This window comes from Seriola dumerili, unplaced genomic scaffold, assembly GCF_002260705.1.
Source record: "Seriola dumerili isolate Sdu_G_001 unplaced genomic scaffold, Sdu_1.0 BDQW01000052.1, whole genome shotgun sequence".
Taxonomy (NCBI): Eukaryota; Metazoa; Chordata; class Actinopteri; order Carangiformes; family Carangidae; genus Seriola; species Seriola dumerili.
In genome coordinates, this window is record NW_019174307.1 from 3,780,962 (window position 1) to 3,798,351 (window position 17,390).

At 43.3% G+C, this 17,390-nt stretch overlaps 1 protein-coding gene across 1 annotated transcript in view; it reads left to right on the forward strand.

The window, feature by feature from the left end:
- Window positions 1–566: 566 nt before the first annotated feature.
- Window positions 567–17,390, forward strand: part of hdac4 (histone deacetylase 4) — a gene marked incomplete at its 5' end in the record, with an annotated part of 52,933 nt that continues 36,109 nt past the window's right edge. The window contains 10 exons of the mRNA XM_022741297.1: window positions 567–693; window positions 816–961; window positions 1,819–1,969; window positions 5,078–5,198; window positions 6,819–6,937; window positions 12,158–12,286; window positions 12,458–12,564; window positions 12,965–13,084; window positions 13,399–13,606; window positions 14,292–14,509. Coding sequence (XP_022597018.1) covers window positions 567–693; window positions 816–961; window positions 1,819–1,969; window positions 5,078–5,198; window positions 6,819–6,937; window positions 12,158–12,286; window positions 12,458–12,564; window positions 12,965–13,084; window positions 13,399–13,606; window positions 14,292–14,509 — 1,446 coding nt within the window. The remainder of the gene's footprint in view (window positions 694–815; window positions 962–1,818; window positions 1,970–5,077; window positions 5,199–6,818; window positions 6,938–12,157; window positions 12,287–12,457; window positions 12,565–12,964; window positions 13,085–13,398; window positions 13,607–14,291; window positions 14,510–17,390) is intronic.

Sequence of the window (17,390 nt, forward strand, 5' to 3'; positions counted from 1 at the left end):
TAATTTTACTATTAACAGATATTATGAAAGGAAAGTTACAAGAATTTTCCATTTCCCATAATTCTTTTTTTTATTTAAGTTAATTTAGTCATTGTTGAGGATCGTCAACTCAGCTCTGTACTGTAGTAAGAGTTCCACTGTGTTTGAACTCAGCAACCCTCAGGGACAACTCTGTAGTTGGGGTCAAAATCTTCACGGTAAGGACAGGCGCATAGTTCACATGTTGTACACAGAGGCACAGGGTAAATTCTCTAGAGGATAGGAATCTCAAAGGGAAAAGGAGACGCTACATATCTTGCAGGGAGTCTTGCTTTTCATGTATTTTCATTTTTTAAATGTGCATATGGGCAACGTGTGTATGAGGACTATGTTTGTAATTCTACAGTCAACCTTCAGCCTTCTTCTTTGCATGTTTCTACAACCTTTGTAGAAACTGCACTGTAGGTTCTTGCTGTATGTTCTCACCAAACTTCTTCCCTCTCTTTTCAGTGGACGTGAGCACAGCAGCGCTGCCCACGCAGGTGCCCCCCACCACCACAGCCATCCTTCCCATGGACCTGCGCGTAGTAGACCACCCTCACCACCACCACCACCAGCAGCCTCCCTTTGGCCTGGTTCCCCAAACCCACCCTATACCGCCCACCTCCACAGCATGCCCCGCATCAGCCGAGCCGGGCCGCGGGCCAGTCATTGGTGAGTCGGGATGATCTCTGGTGATCATGTCTTGAAGCTGAAAGTTGTTGTTGACTGTTTACTACAAACACGCCCCTCGCTCCAGATGCTTGGAACGATAAACTCTCTTTAAACTCATATAGGCCACCCGGAGCAGCAGCTGCAGCAGGAGCTGGTGGCACTGAAACATAAGCAGCAGCTCCAGAGACAGCTACTGATCGCAGAGTTCCAGAGGCAGCATGAACAGCTGTCACGACAACATGAAGCCCAGCTTCAGGAACACATCAAGGTGAATTTGTTGGACAGGGTGGGAATGGAATTATAGGTCCTTTCCTCTCCTGTCCTTTCCTCTCCTCTCCTCTCCTCTCCTCTCCTCTCCTCTTCTCTCCTCTCCTGTCCTGTCCTCTCCTCTCCTCTCCTCTCCTCTCCTCTCCTCTCCTGTCCTCTCCTCTCCTCTCCTCTCCTCTCCTCTTCTCTCTCTTCTCTCTTCCTTGTCCTCTCCTCTCCTGTCCTCTCCTCTCCTCTCCTCTCCTCTCCTCTCCTCTCCTCTTGTGCTCAGCAGAAACACACCTTCTGAAGGACAGCAGGAAGCATGTGCATGTGTACACTTAAGTGAGTATGGTGTTGTAATTTGATCTGGTGGCAGTACTTTGCTGCTTAGTCATCTACATGGCGAGACCATTGGCCCCAGTACACCCAGCGTGTGTGTGTGTGTGTGTGTGTGTGTGTATGTATGTGTGTGTGTGTGTGTATGTATGTGTGTGTGTGTGTGTGTGTGTGTGTGTGTGTGTGAGCATGCGTGTGTGCATGCATGAACATTTTGTATGTGACTCATTCCACTAAAAAGCCTCACTGGTGTCAGCCAATAGGGACGATCAGTCTGGGCTTAAAATAACTCCCCAGTGTGTCTTCCAGTCTGCTCAGTCGTCAGGTTAGCGTGCCTCTCATTATGGACTCAAGGCTAGTGAAGTCATGCATTTTAGAAAGGCTCAATTTCAAATTAGTGATTCTTTAAAATAAGCCATGGCTGCACTTTGTCAAAACAATATCTCCTCAGCTTTGATATTTTGTACGTGTCTCATCTGCTGTGTCCCGTTGTACTCTTTCTTCCTTCAATGTCCTTGTTTCTCTCTCTCTCTCCTCCAGCACCAACAGGATTTACTGGCACTCAAACACCAACAGGAGCTTTTGGAGCATCAGAGGAAGATGGAGCAGCAACGTCAGGAGCAGCAGCTGGAGAAGCAGCAGCGGGAACACAAACTCCACCAGCTCAAAAACAAGGAGAGGGGACAGGAGAGTGAGTAGCAACTGTTGTGCAAGTGTGAAGAAAATTACCAACCGTTTATCTGAGGGATGCTGCGCACTTGTAGTTACAAAATGTGTCACAGAGTTAGAGCTGGACGGGAACTGAATGTCATCATTATACAGCATCAAAATAATGCACTTTGTTCTATTATGATGAAAAAGTTATGAGGGGCCAAAAGAGCATCACTCCAGTGAAGAGGAAATACTGAATAAAAACTAGTTGTATATGTCACAATCTTTCCGTCTGTTCCTGAGTTCCACTGCTGAACATTCCGGTGTCACAGTGGAGTTGACGTTTGACCGTTTGGATATAAAATGTCATCACTTCATCATTTTTATCCTATTAGGTATTTGTGTTAAATTGTGTCATAATTAGCGTATGAATTCTTGAGTTATGGCAACAAAAAAAAACATGTTTTGTGAGGTCATTGAGACCTTGACCTCTGACCTTCGACCCTCAAATCTAATTAGTTCATCCTTGAGTCCATGTGAATGTTCCTGCCAAATTTGAAGGGATTCCCTCAAGGTGTTATGGAGATGTCACATGCACAAGGCCAAAAATGAGATTTGTGAGGTAACAGTGACCCTGACCTTTGACCTCATCCCACCAAAATCTAATCATTTCATCCTTGAACGTTTGTACCGAGTTTGAAGAAATTCTCGGGGCGGAGGCATAAAACTTGTGATGAAGAGATCAGTTATGTGTGTTAGTGTGTCTGCATTCCCATGGTTCCCACGAGTAAGCTCTAAACAAAGCTGTCATGTTTGACCGAGCATATATTCACCCTCCGCCTCCTCGACACTGCCAACATCTGTTGTAACTGTGCTGAAGATCTGTGTCATTTTATCACAGCAGGTGCGAGAGAGCCTTGACCCTCATAGCGCCTCTGTCACAGCACCTGTCCTTATAGCACAGCAGTCAGAGCAGCCTGACCTTGCACATTTACCACAGGGAATTTCAGAATAAGACGGCCAAGGCAAGACAAGGAGAGCAAGACACTGAAGTGGCTTTCATCCTTATAAACTGCTCTTGTTTCCTAGTTGCAACAATATGGTTAAACCAGCCAATTCACTGTAGCCTGTTGACTTCATCCATTTATTTTTCATTTATTCTTAAAGGATGGTTTTATTTGAATTTAGGTTTCATTATTCCTCCACACCGGTGACCGCCATGGCCATGTACGCACTGACGTACGTCCCTCCTGAACGCCATATCCCCGGAATTTCTTCAAATTTGGACGCTTATTATAACACAATTTAACACAAATATCTAATAAGATAAAATGATGATATTTTATATCCAAAAGGTCATCTTCATTGTGACATCATAAAGGTCTGGTCATTATTCAGTGCTGTAACTCAGGTACATAAGCGGAGATTGTGACCATATTTCCAGCAATTTGACTGGCTGGTGGAGACGTACAACAGTGAGGCACTAATTCTACTTTTAGTTGCTTCGGCCATCATTAGATTTATTATGATAATGTCGTCATCAGCAAAGGATAGGCTGAGATCTGGAAACATGGTGACATTGCTAGAGCAAAGCAAGTTCTTAGCAATTAACTTAGTGTGTAAATATCCTCCTAACTGATAGACTGAACCTTTGAAACCAAAGTTGACTGTCTGATCTGCTGATCCAGCTACAAAGTGCTCTTACCTTTCTATGACAAATTAATGCTCTCTTGATATTGATACGTACGTGACCTTTGACACAGTTGGCTGGCAGGAGGAAAGTTTTGTGGCAGTTATTTATCTGTGCCAAGCCAATTGTTTTTCTCGTTCCTGTAGTTGTTGTAAACTACATAAATAGACGGCGGCATGAAAGACTTGACTCACTATGTCGACACTACACGAATATAATCGCCTTGCCTTGCCCTGCCTTACTGAATCGCACATGTTACTAAATGTTTTTCACCCACTTCATAGAGCACTTGAACGGTTCTCATAATGTGGGGAAGAGGCATCCTTTTCTCGCGCTGGTGGGTGTTTGTACGCATTTACATGAATCAGAAATATTGTAAATGGCTTGATTTATATTTTGCTGCATACACCTGCATGCATATTATTTAAACTTCTAACTTATTAAATAAACTCATCAAAACAGATGATGTTTTATTATGATTATTGTTAGCATGGCTGTTAAATGGTCTCATGTGGGTGTTTTTGGACGGCCTACGATGAATACAAATCCTTTTAAATATAGTTAATGGTGGATGCACATTTGGAACCGTGATTTTCTGCCAGTAAAAAGTCCTTTTTCTCAACCATTCTCCGCTGGACAAAGTGAGCCTACAGTTTGACGTCTACGGAAAGAGCATTGGGTTGTAAACAGAGGAAGCTTTGTTAAGTGCTGCAGTAAATTGCATAGAAGGCAGTCTCATAAAAGCCAATTTGCTTCAGTGGCAAAGCGGACATATTGGGATGTCAGCACTTCCAGCTGCACCGTGATTTAGAGATCATATATTAGCTGTTGTCGCTTTCACATACTCTTTTTTTCACCACTTTCTCTCTCCAGCTTCACATCACCTGTTATCACTCCCCCTCTGACATTCTTAGAAAAACACACCTCCGTTGATTTTCCTGTATTCTCAAAACACCTATTTTTTTGCCCCCTTTATTGCTCTCCTCACTCCGGTTCTCATATATTTTTCTTTGTGGTCTCTCATTCCCTCTCACTCATCTCCCTCCCTGGACAATTTGCTTGTAGCTGTGAAATGAGGGTGGTAATTGAGGAGAGACCGGGAGCTGAGTGAAGCTCATGATGTGTGTCGAGACGAGTCACACCGCACCGCCGTCGTCTCTGTGGAGATTCAGTGAAACTCTGATGCAAGATTGTGCACTCTGCATGCAGCTAGAAAACCCATTATCTGTCAAAGCATGGATCGATGCTTCACGTCGGTGTCACAGATTGAACAGGGGGTACAGTACAGTGGAGGCACTGAATCACAAAGCTCTCCAGAAATGCAATACTGGAAAAAAGTATTTTTGTATAGGGACAACAGGGCTCTGTGTGTTTGAGTGTGTGAATAGAGTTCGTTGGAGAAATGCACTATACTCACCTTTGGTCATTGTTCCCCCCCATACCCCTGTCTCCGTTTAGGTGCAGTTGCCAGTACAGAGGTAAAGATGCGGCTTCAGGAGTTTGTCCTGAACAAGAAGAAAGCCCTGGCTCAGCGAAATATAAACCACTGTCTGCCCAGCGACCCGCGCTACTGGTATGGGTGAGTGTCACAGCCGACCACCACAGAGCCACTCGCGGTTTTGACAGTGTGTGACACCGATGACCACTTTACGCAGTGTAACGTCTTACATTCGAGTTTATGTCAGCATGAAATTCCAATTTACGCAGCGTTTGATTCGTGAGAAACACACACGGCGCGTTTTTCTGTGCTCCACATGCAACTCAGTGTCACTCATCATGTCACCTACCTGCTTGAAATTGTGAATGTGCATCCTTCATGCCAAGCACTGTTGTCAAATTCAAAGAATGCCTTTATTTTTCTTCAGAAAAGCCTTTTGAGCTTAAGATTATAAACTTAAACCCTTTTTTATATGTACTGTACGAAATGCATACTTCACAACAATTTGCAGTCTTCACACACTTCAACACTACACTACACTATAAACTTCAACCTGTAACTGGTGAAGGAAGCGGGTGAAGGACAAGATCATGCCCTTTTTTTTTTCTCTTTCACACTCTTTGATCTTTGATTTTTGAAGGTTACTTTATAATACTGGAAAAAGGAAAAGGAAAAAGAAGAAAAAATACGAAGGATTCAAAAGCTGTCCACATTGATGAAACCTTATATTTATGAGATGGTATTGGTTTTGTGGTTTTTGATTGTTGCCTTTTCATATCTAAGCTCAAAAGTTGTAAAAAAGTATCATTAAAGTCCCTCATCACCGTGTCTTTGTAAACCCTGTGCTGTTGTGAACCTCTGCTGTGTGGGTATTTGTCATTGATGTGCTCTTGCGTGCGGTGAATCCCTGCGAGTGGAAGACGTTTCCGACATCAGCGTTAGCCTCTCAGTCCTTCGCCAGTCGTCTCTGAGTTAAACTACAGAGAAGATGTTGAAAGAAGGAGCCTTTCTTTCTGTCAGCGTTTGTTGTCTGTGATTGGCAGCTGGCTCTCTTTGAGGTGTGTTTGTGTTGTGCGAATGTTTGAAGTGGGCAGAGAGAAAAGACAATTGCACCTCTCCTGTGCTTTCAATATTTGAAGAGGCTTTAAGCATTTTTCTGCCAAGGCAGACGCACACGTAACTTAAAGTGTCTGCCATCGCTAAGGAAAATGCTTTTCACTGTCATTGCTATTTCCAGTTTCCTTAGTCTCCTACCTGTTTGCTTTCTCCCCAGTTCTTCCATACGTGTATTCCCTCTTTTCAGTCTCATCTCCCCTTTCATCCTGCATCTCTCACCTTCTCCGTCTCTGTCTCTGTGCGTTCTTCACTCACCTTTCCAACAGTAAACTAAACCTTCGCCTCTTTGCTCTCTTAAGGTGAAAAGGAGAAGATGCTCTCAGCTCTCTGTCTCCATTCCTTCTCTCTATTCTTTGTCTCTTTTTTTTTCATTTCACTCACATTGTTGTCCACTCTCTGCTGTGCCTTTTTAAGGTGGGTGATGGAAGCTATCTCTGTCTATCTCTGTAGTGCGTGCGTGCGTGCGTGCGTGCTTGCGTGCTTGCGTGTGTGTGTGTGTGTGTGTGCTTGCGTGTGTGTGTGTGTGTGTGCATGACAGCAAGCTTAGCAAGCATGGAGCCAGACTTTACTAGGAAAGAATCACATTGCATGTTATAGTAATAATGTTTTAATGTTTTTTCTTTTTCTTTTTACATCTTTTTGTAGAAAAACCCAGCACAGCTCTTTGGACCAGAGCTCTCCTCCCCAGACGGCGTTGTCAGCGTACAACCACCCAATGCTGGGCACATATGACTCAAAAGACGACTTCCCTCTCCGCAAAACAGGTACAGACAAGCACTGTGATGCTGCTGAGGTTTTGTTACTTCCTCATGACCATATTCCTCCACCTCTTACAGCCAACTACCCCTGCCTGTCCAGAAGGACACCCTAATCTTCCTTTTCCGTACATAAGCAAATGAAATGGCTCATTGGGTTTCAGAGTCAGGCAGATGAACCAGGAGCCACTCAGCGGAGGATTAAAATGAGCCCCTAAAATATTCTTAAAAAAAGATATCAAAGGTTATTTTATGAGGTCTTTTGAACCATGTTAATGTAAATGAGGGTGGATGGGCAGAGAGGGGAACCACTTGAAAGTAGAACATTATAACCCCTAAAATCGGTTGAAAATTGTCTTAAATCAACTCACAAAAATTGTAATAATGACCAAAAGAGATCATGGGGCCTTCACAGACAGACATACGTACACATGTGGGATCTTTAAAAAGAAAAAAGAAAAAAAAAGCCAGTTTGCTCTTTCCTGTTTTAGACTCATTCACACTGATATTGACAAACACATTCAAGTCACACTCCTTCACAGAGGTTGAAGATCGCACTGTTCAACAAAACAACTCTGGACTACTCCGAGACGTGTCCCGGGAAACAAACCGCAGTTCCTGCCTTTTGGATGCCTCAGACTGTTATTTCTCTGTCCTTCTGTCCATGTCAAATACGGCCAAGCTGTGATTATTCACTTAGCGTCAGCAGCTGCTTTGGCAGTATCGCTGCCTGCTTTCACAGCTGGTGGCTAAACTCTGTGTACTCTGCACTCCTGCCCACCTGCTGTGAACTGGAGGCAGGAGAGATTTATCCTGGCACACAACCTTAGACCGCAAGTTTCAACTTTCAGGGACACTCAGATGTAATTCAGAGATTCGGTTCGCCAGTGGTGCAAAGAAATATTCACATCTCACAGTTTCACAGTTCGTACCGACACGAGGTCTAACAGGCTGTGTTGTACATACGCATCGCTATGGATATGTAAATTAAAATGACTTTTAGGAGAAATGGAGTTTGAGATTTGAAGTCTTTGTGTCAGTTGTGCGGAGAGGCAGAAAGGGAACACTGACTGCACATGTGCCCACACATGGCACGGCTGTTGAGGAACTGTTGTGTCAATAGTGAGCAGATATAGATCAGATTAGACTGGCAGACAGAGAGATGAACTGTGTTCAAGAGGAAGTGAGTGACAGTGGCCGACCACAGTTGTGCGCCACTCTGACGACTGGAACTGTCACACATGACGTTTTTGCCTGTGGTGAGCCGCGCTGCTAATGTATGCGTGTAAATTATAAATGTACGTAAAGAATTCTTCTTCTCTCTTGCAAGTCCAGGCGTACAGTGGATTACAACAGGGGTCCATTGTCCGAGTCTGAGAGGCTTTGTGATTATGGCTGTTAGAACACAGAGGGCCACTTTGAATGCTGCGGCAGGAAGTCTGTCAGGCCTCCATGACAGACGCAGACTTGTCATGATGACCCCTTTCTCCCTCCCTCACTCATTCAGAGAGTCGCACACATTCCCATACCACCCTGTGCACTGAATATTGAAAGCGTGCAGGGTATCCCCATGCAGTATAGCACTTTCACATTCTTTAATCCAATGCATAGCTTTACAATTTGATGCTCCTGTTCAGCGCAGAGAGCAGTGAGTGAGGTGAAGAATCTCTTTTAAAGGACATTAGGTCACTTTTTAACCCACTGACCAAGATTAGACCCATTTCCTCTAACGTCATTGGAAATGACTCGTTTTAACACTCACTTCCTGCTTCTACATTTGAGTCCCCGCTGATTGTCGGACTTGTTAGTGGACTGTTACCACTTCTGAATAAACCCAGTATTTTATACATCTAATCTCAGGCCCCTGCCATGTTGATTGTAATGTTGGATGATAATGGAATTTAAACTGAGTGCACTGGTGCACCCGTGGGCAGCTCTGTCATGTTATAAATGGCATTTGAATTAGCTAAAATGTAAATAAGAGGGGAAAAATCACCATCTGCTTTTCCACCCACCTCACTCGTTTACCACTTGGGTGTCACAACAATCAGTAATGGACGCCACTGATTTTAACAAGCTCGTGGCACCTCCATGAAAAGGCCTCATTAGTTGTAACTGTCAGAGGGAAAATGTCAGCCAGCTTTCGTGCATTGTGCTCATATCCACTTCATATGCTCACAGGAGAGACAACTAAATATTTTGATGTTATTTAAGGACAAGTGTCTCTTCAAAACTGTAACTAAGAATTGATAGCTTTTAATCATAGCTCCCTGTTCATACAGTAATCGAGCTGTAATCCAATTGGATCTTGTTTATTTGCCTTCATGTTTCTAGAAAATATGTAAAAGACAAATATATCTGTCTATATGTCTGCCTGGGTGATTACGTCCCATCTAATATATCTTCCTAATGTATCAACCACATATGATATTTCAGGGAAGCGCTGTCGATGAGTTTCAGAAAACTACTCTATTGATTTCTATAAATCTCTCTCCCTCCTTGGAAGAGCGGTACGGCTTCCCCCAGCATGATTATAGCAGCTCGGGACTCCCATTTGTCAAAACAGTTGAGCAACTGATCAATATGTTTTGTATGAGAGAACCAGTTTCTTCCTACACTCCCGATTGAAATACTAAGCACCACTTGTAGGGATGTTTAATCTGGTATTGATATGCCGTCAGATGGGCAGTGTGAAGGGTTTTGTACAGTACTACATAGCATGGAAATTAAATATGCAATGCTTGGATTCAGGGCTATCATGTGTTATTTCACTTCCTGCTGTTTCCTGACAAGAGAGGATGTAAAGTTACAGAAGCCAGAATGTGGCAGGAAGTCTGAAAAATTTAAACTGCTGATGTGCGCCTGGGTCATCACCACCATAAAGTAGGACAGTGATGTATGCTGTAACGAGGCGACAAGTCCACCTTTGCCAAAGGTTGCTTACGCTTGCACAGGAAGAAGATGAAGGAGAAAGGCTCAGCAACGAAGGAGAGGTGGCAGAGGAAAGAGAGAGACGTAGGGAATTAGAGGAAAAGAAGGAGAGGAGGGCATGGATGGATGGAGGCGAGGGAGGGAGGGAGAAAGGGCTGTAGTAAAATGCCAGCGTCAGCAGTAAAACCAGTCTGGGCCCTCTGCAGCGAGTGTGTTCGCACATGTGCACACTGGCGTGCTTTTGCCCAGTCGGCATTAACACCCTTCAAAGTCACTGTGTCCTGAGGTGAACACCCCCACTGCGACCACGGTCGTACTTCACCTTCCCTCCCTTTCTCATTTACTGTCCTCATAACCTCCTTCTGACCTTCCATTTCTCCTTCTATCTCGCTCATCTCTCTCTCCATCCACTCCTCCTTTTACTTGTCCATTTCTTAATTGGATGCACAAACACAACCTTGGTCGCAACCTTCCATTCCACTGTTGCTCTGTGCTCTCTTTCCTCTTCCCTGCAGCTTCTAACACCTTTGCAGCCCACTGTTAGTAGATCCTCTCAGTGTGATAATGTTTCCTGTGACACCTAGTTGATATTTAAAAAATATAATGTAAGGGATGTATTAAACATAATGTTTGTGTATGATTTAGCACGTGAATATCAAGAGATACTCATGGCCTCGTTTGATGGCGGTGCTTCCAACACCATGGCTCATATTCAAGCTGTTTAGACTTTAATATGTATTATTAGGATGTCATCTGAAACAGCACAGCCAAACATGCTTCCCATCATTAACAAAATGATGAGGTTATCATTTAAGGTTGATCAAAGCACATTCAGAAGATTGTTGAAATGTTTGGTTTTTATATTGTAATAATAATGGCAACAATTGTCAAAATCCTAAACTACAATTCCCTTTGCAAAAGACTAAAATTGAACTTGAATGCACTGTGCTTCTTCTCTCATAGTCTTTTCTTTTCCTCCAGTTCGGCTAATGCACAGCATTTTATCCCGACCCACCCCATCCTAATTAACAAAGACTTAGGAAGAGTGGCCTCCACTCAGAAGAAGCACTTTTTTAAATAATTGAGTTTAATAACTTCAGCAGCATAGTTCCCCTTACAATTGAAAGTGCATTTGAAAAAGTACTTAGACATTATAGATTCACTATAGGTCAGCTCATCCCCACTGACCGGGAGGTATAGTGCCTGCATCTCTTTGAAGTACATTAAAACTTGGTGAAGATTCATCCTACCTTGATTAGCATTCAAGGCTGCAGGAAGGAAGGACCAGGGGGGTTTATAATGACCCTGAATACATCTTCTAACAAAGAATACAGCACACAAAGAAGACGCATCAAAAAGCCCTGCTCCTTTTCTGAAGAGTGTAGTTTGGTCTCTGTGAGACAAGGTCGTGGAACGAGCACAGGGTCAGTCGTTGGTCAGCTGTCCAGCTTTGGCTAATTGAACGGAAGGAAGCCAGTGGAAGAGGGAATAGAATAAAACTGCCTGTGTTTGGTGTAGTCTGGCAGAGAGACACCAAGGCAAGACTGGCCAGAAAAGGTCAGGCTACTCACCAGCACAGCTCCATAGCAAATCCAGAATGGGAGCATCTGTTTCCAAGCAGAGCCCCCGAGAAATGTAGAATCAGGCGCGCGCACACACACACACACACACACACACACACACACACACACACACACACACACACACACACACATACCCATACGCTTGCAAACACACATGAAGACACACTCTGGCAATTTTTTTTTAATTGAAAGTGTCTGGAAACAAGCAGTGTTCATTAGCAAAGCATGGAGGCAGCATCATTAAGCGTGGGGTCAAGATAGCTGCCAGTTGGCTGCTTCGGCTCTTGTTGCAGCGCTTCCTCCTGTCACATGACGACGGCTAACCTCAGCTCCTAAATCTGTCGGCCAACACATACAGTGTGGCCTGTAGGGACCAGCTCATTAGCCCCGCTACATGCCCGCGAACATGCTCCCACTTCTGTGGCCCAGCAGTCGGCCACTGAGCAGAGCGCCAGTTTAGAGGGAACTTGGGGTTTTAACAGATTAATATTTTTAGAATGGATGCCCCAATTTATAATCAAATACTTAACCCTGGCACTGCTTAGCTCTATCCACTTAGTTATCTGCTACTGCTACACATTTGTTACATGGGATGGGACCACATTTGTAGACAAAAACAGACATTGACAACCCATCTACTTTAAAGTTTTATCTTACACTAGATTGAAATGTCAAATCCTCAATCCTGTCCTCGTTGCTCTCTGTATCTCATCAGCCTCCGAGCCCAACCTGAAGGTTCGTTCCAGGCTAAAGCAGAAGGTGACCGAGCGCCGCAGCAGCCCTCTGCTGCGCAGGAAAGATGGTCCAATCACTACTGCCAAGAAGCGTTCCCTAGACGTGGCCGGTGAGTACTCCTGTCAACTGTTGTTTTAATCTGGTATCAAGATAAAGATGTGCAGAAACTTATTTTTGCAGTACTTTGACAGACAAGTTAAAAAGCCCAATTCTACCCCATATTTGGAACATTTTTATTAATATTTGAAAAAAAAAAATGTCTGTTTTGCATGTGCTTTAGAGTCTGCATGCAACAGTGCGCCAGGCTCAGGTCCCAGCTCCCCCAACAACAGCTCCAGTAACATCCCCAGTGAGAACGGGGTCACCATCTCCAGCAGCCCAGGAGAGGTAACCAACGTTATGTTACAAATGCACGTGTGTGTCTATTGGTGTTTGTGTGTATGAGACAAACTGGCGACCAGGGGTCCAAGAGGAGAGTGGTCATGTGTGTTTATTTCTCTGTGAGTGTCTCGGCTTGTTTTACTGTACTTGTGGGGACAGCCAGCTTTTATGGGGAGTCTGCTTTAGGGTGAAGATTTGTTTTTAGGATTAGGCATTCAGTTGTAATGGGTTGGGGGCTAGGGAATGTTTTATGTCAGTGATAGGTCCCCACGGATATAGTAAAAACAAGGATATATGTGTGTGTGTCAGAGAAATAGTGGAGAAGTAATGTATTGTATGTAACACTGTGTCTGCTTTGCATCTGAACTGTGTGAGTATTTACTGCACTGTGGTTGTGTGTGTCCAGGCCTCCCTGCTTCAGAGATTGGCTGCAAGGGAAGGTTCAGTTAGCCAACTCTCTCTATACACCTCCCCTTCTCTACCCAACATCACCCTGGGACTGCCAGCCCCAGGCCTCGCTAACACTGTGAGTACACTCACTACACATTATTCTACAATTGTACAATAGACTATTACTTATAAAGAATCTTTCAGGTTGTGAATGCGGAGGTTGTGGATTATAAAACTGAGGTTCCAAAGCTGGATTTTGTATTTTCATAGATTTCTGGCATGTCTTTCGAGTGTCACTCACTCCCTCTGATTCTCTCTCTCCATCTCACTCCCTCTCGTTTGTCTCATTTGACCCTTCTGTCTCCATCCATCTGCCTCTCTCTGTGCCTGCCTGCCTCTTTTCTTCTCCCTCCTTGTGTCTCAATCTCTTTCTCTCCCTCTCTTTTTTAGGTGGTATCAGGACACCAAGATGGTGAGAGTCATCTGCCTGCGTTACAGCAGGGCATTCCTCTGACCCCTCCTTTCCTGCCCACTGCCCACCTGCCCTCCTACTTGGCATCTTCAACGCTGGACAGGGAGGGGGCTGGAGGGGGCACAACTGGTCACAACCCCCTTCTCCAACACATGGTACTGCTGGAGCAGAGCCATAATCCAATGGGTCGGTGTTCTCTGCAACATTTATTTTCCTTACTTCTCAGCAGTGAGTAGCTGGTGTCTGCACTAATGCCTTTGCAGATCCCTGAAGCAATTTTCACACCATAATAATACTTTACAGTATATTCTTGCTGTCAGTCAGGCTATGGGGACTCCACATTACCTTAATTTGACTGTTGTAATACATGCACAGAAAAAAATCTTGGTAAGATGACAGCATATAAATTACATTGTAATTTTCCATGATTGGCGCTCTCTTTTATATGACTACAAGACTCATTTCTTGTTTTTAAGTTTTTAAAGTGATAGCATGTGTAAATATTATAAACAGGTAGATAAATAGCACTGCTCTTAGATGTAATTTTATCTTTGCCTTCACTTAAGGGAAAATTGATTCTTTTTTTATTGGCCTCATATTGGCAGTCCTATTAGCAAGAAAAACATTTCACTCTACAGCTTAGTTGCAGAAATTTTGAGAAGCTGCAGACTTGTGGAACACAAAAGTCCACAGGGCATTACAACCACAAGGGATTGGACATTGTTTTACAAAGGCCACAATTAAGTGGGCAAATAAAATTGAATTTTAGCTAATTGTGGCCAAAAAAAAAATGATGGCCCTAACTACAGAGATGTCACAATTTTTATTAAAATAATAAGAAGTTGCTTTAACCACTTTGTGTTTACCACAGTTGGTCTGGGTGGTCTTCCGCTACCGTCACCTACTGTCTCCAAGCTTGCGCGGGGCCACCGTCCCCTGGGGAGAACCCAGTCGGCCCCTCTGCCCCAGCAGCAGTGTGGACAGGCCCAGGCCCTGCAGCAGCTGGTGGTCCAGCAGCAGCACCAGCAGTTCCTGGAGAAACACAAACAGCTGTTCCAACAGCAGCAGCAACAGCACATCATCAACAAGGTAATGTGTGTGTGTGTGTGTGTGTGTGTGGGGGGGGGGGTGGGGGGGTATTTGTCCCTCTACATGACACTGATTTGGTTAATGTCTGTGAATCCTGTTTTAAGTCCAAGGGCTGGAAGAATCACCCTGCAATCAGCAAGTCTCCTAGCCAGTCTTTCTTGTCTGTGTTCACGTTTCCCTACTTCTCCCTGTCACCCTGGCAACTGTGCTCTAGAGGAAGCTGCCTCCATATATGGTCACACAGGAAATGACCGACTGCATCATCAGAGGTGTGCATGTGTAAGTGTGTGTGTGTGTGTGTGTGTGCGCGCGCGTATGTGTGTGTGTGTGTGTGTGTGTGTGTGTCAGGGTGTGTGTTTATGTGTGTGTTTGTGTGCATGCTGAAGTTCCTGTAGGATTACACCCCATTATATGTGTGTTGTTTGGCTGTTGGTGACTCCCTCTGCTTCTAGACTCCAGGCTGTTGTGAGTCCAGCTAATTAAGTAAAGCTCAGGTGTAAAACCAGGTTATTTTCATGTAACAGTAAGTTGTATGCATCCTCTTTTCTAGGAAACTTAAAAATGAGAATGTGACTAATGAGTTTGCATGGCATATTGAACGAGACTGGGTCAGAACCTAGTATATGGATGGACCATGTCATAAGCTGTTTGCATTCTGCCTAGTGTCAGATAGTTTCAACCTTTATCTGTTTGCTTCTCTCCTCCTCTCTGTGCTCTCATATACAGTATTTTAATACAGCTGAATTTCCAATAGAGGTGTTCTCATTTACATGTTTTTCTATTTCTGTTGTCAGACAACAGAAAAAGTGTGAAACAGTGACTGAAACAACAACATTTTAACCAGCACTCTCTTCCAAGCCATTTCCAAGCTGCTGCTAAAATCCAGATTTTATAACCATGACGTCGACTGACTAAATCACCAAACACAGAAGTTAAAGACAAAAACTGTGCTGTGATTTTGGCTATATTTACTGTAAGAAAGTTAGAAGCTCATTCATGTCAGCTGCCATGCGGTAAATTGAATGAGAGGCATAGCGAGTTTGCCTGTGGAGAAAAAGCCCAGGGGGCTCACGCTGGCAACTCGTTTTTTTTTGGGGGGGGGTTTTTTGTTGTTTTTATTTTAAAAGAAAGTTGCTGAAGTGGTCTGAAAAGTCAAAGAGTAACTTAGCAACAAAGGCACTAAGTTGTCGACACCAATCATTTTGAATGAGCAACGACCAATGGTGTAACCATATCACTAAGTCACGCAGCATTCAGCTGACCAATAGGGTAACTTCATCAGTCAGTCAGTGAGTGACATTCACATTCATAGAGCTGTCCACACTGTTGTGGCCTAGCTAGAGACCGAAACCGCATTTATAAACATTATGATTATTTTAATCATAGTATATTTATTCATCTTTTTTTATTTAAATTTGGCCGAGTGCTTTAAATGTACTGTGGATGTGTGACATAGAATGCCCTTCCCTAATTCAGTGTACCAGATCATACACACACTCACTTTAGATGCATGTTAGTTAATACATTTAAGGCTGGCGTTCCATTCGGATATAATCAGATAATACATTGGTGCACAGTACCAATCTGCAGTAGCTGATGCAGAGATATCCAATGGACTATGTAGTAATTTTTGTTTCCTGCTTGCTGTTGAGTGTGGCCATATTTTTGTGCTAAGTTGAATTTCCCTTAAAAAGAAAAAACAAACAAACTGTCTGTCTTACATAATCTGTCTGGGCACACGAAGTATGGAGTGCCCAGAAGGCCAACATTGCATGGGAAAAAGATTTGTTCACAAGCAACATGGAGAAATACTTGTGCTCTTTTTCAAACAGTTATTGCTATAATATAATTCAGTCAAATCAAAGGTTTGTAATGTCTAGAAATACAAACCACATGTGTAACCCTTCCGTCATCAGCACAATTACTACCACTGTAAGCTCCTTAAATCTGTTTCAAAGCAACCCAGGTTCCAAGTTTCTGCTCGGATCACTGAATCTGCACCTAACATTTAACTTTACAATAGAACAACACTACAAATTACTACCTCATTACCTTTGTGAGTGCATAAATATGGAACAAATATAAAAACGTGTACTCTCACTGCAGCTGATGTAATTCCCATTAGTTTCCCCTAACTGTATCAGCAGTCTTCAGTAGTAATATAACAATATTAATCCGCAATCTCTGGTGCTCCAGCCTTTTTTATCAGATTTTCCTCTTCTATATAAATCTAGATGTGTTACTATTACAGTCATTTGTTTTTGAATATTGGTGGCTAAGTGGTTAGCCCACTTGTCTCACTCAAATTATTGAGTCAGCTGAGGTTTCTCTCTTTAGAGTTTGTTGATGTGGACTTCTGCAGGCACTCCATTTTCCTCCCACTATGCTTGTAGGTGTTAATACTATATCTATGTCCAGTTGCCTAATCCTCTTTTTACATCTCTTCTGCATTTAGGTGCATACAAAGTAAAAAACACAATGCTTTTCATAAGTTGTCAGTGTTCAATTAACTTAAGCTCCAAGTTGAAGTTGTTGCTATGGAGATACATAAAGATGATGTTCATTCAGTTAACTGGAGCCAGGTATTCTTTTGTACTGCATGATCTGCCCTGATCTTAATTGCCTTAACTTTCTCATTCAGTCTCTGAATGAGATAAGTGTGACAGTGTAATTTGTTATAATGAATAGTTTGTCATTGTTAAACCAAGCTTGTATAAATATCCTTTACCAAAAGCAGAGATATATGATCAGGCAAGCAAAACCTTGAGTGAGTGATCTGTGTAATAGTGGCACAGATGATGTTCAAAGTATTGGCAGATTTTGTGGTTTGATGTCTTTGTGGTTGGAATTATATCCCCTCCACAAACAGTAAAACCACCAA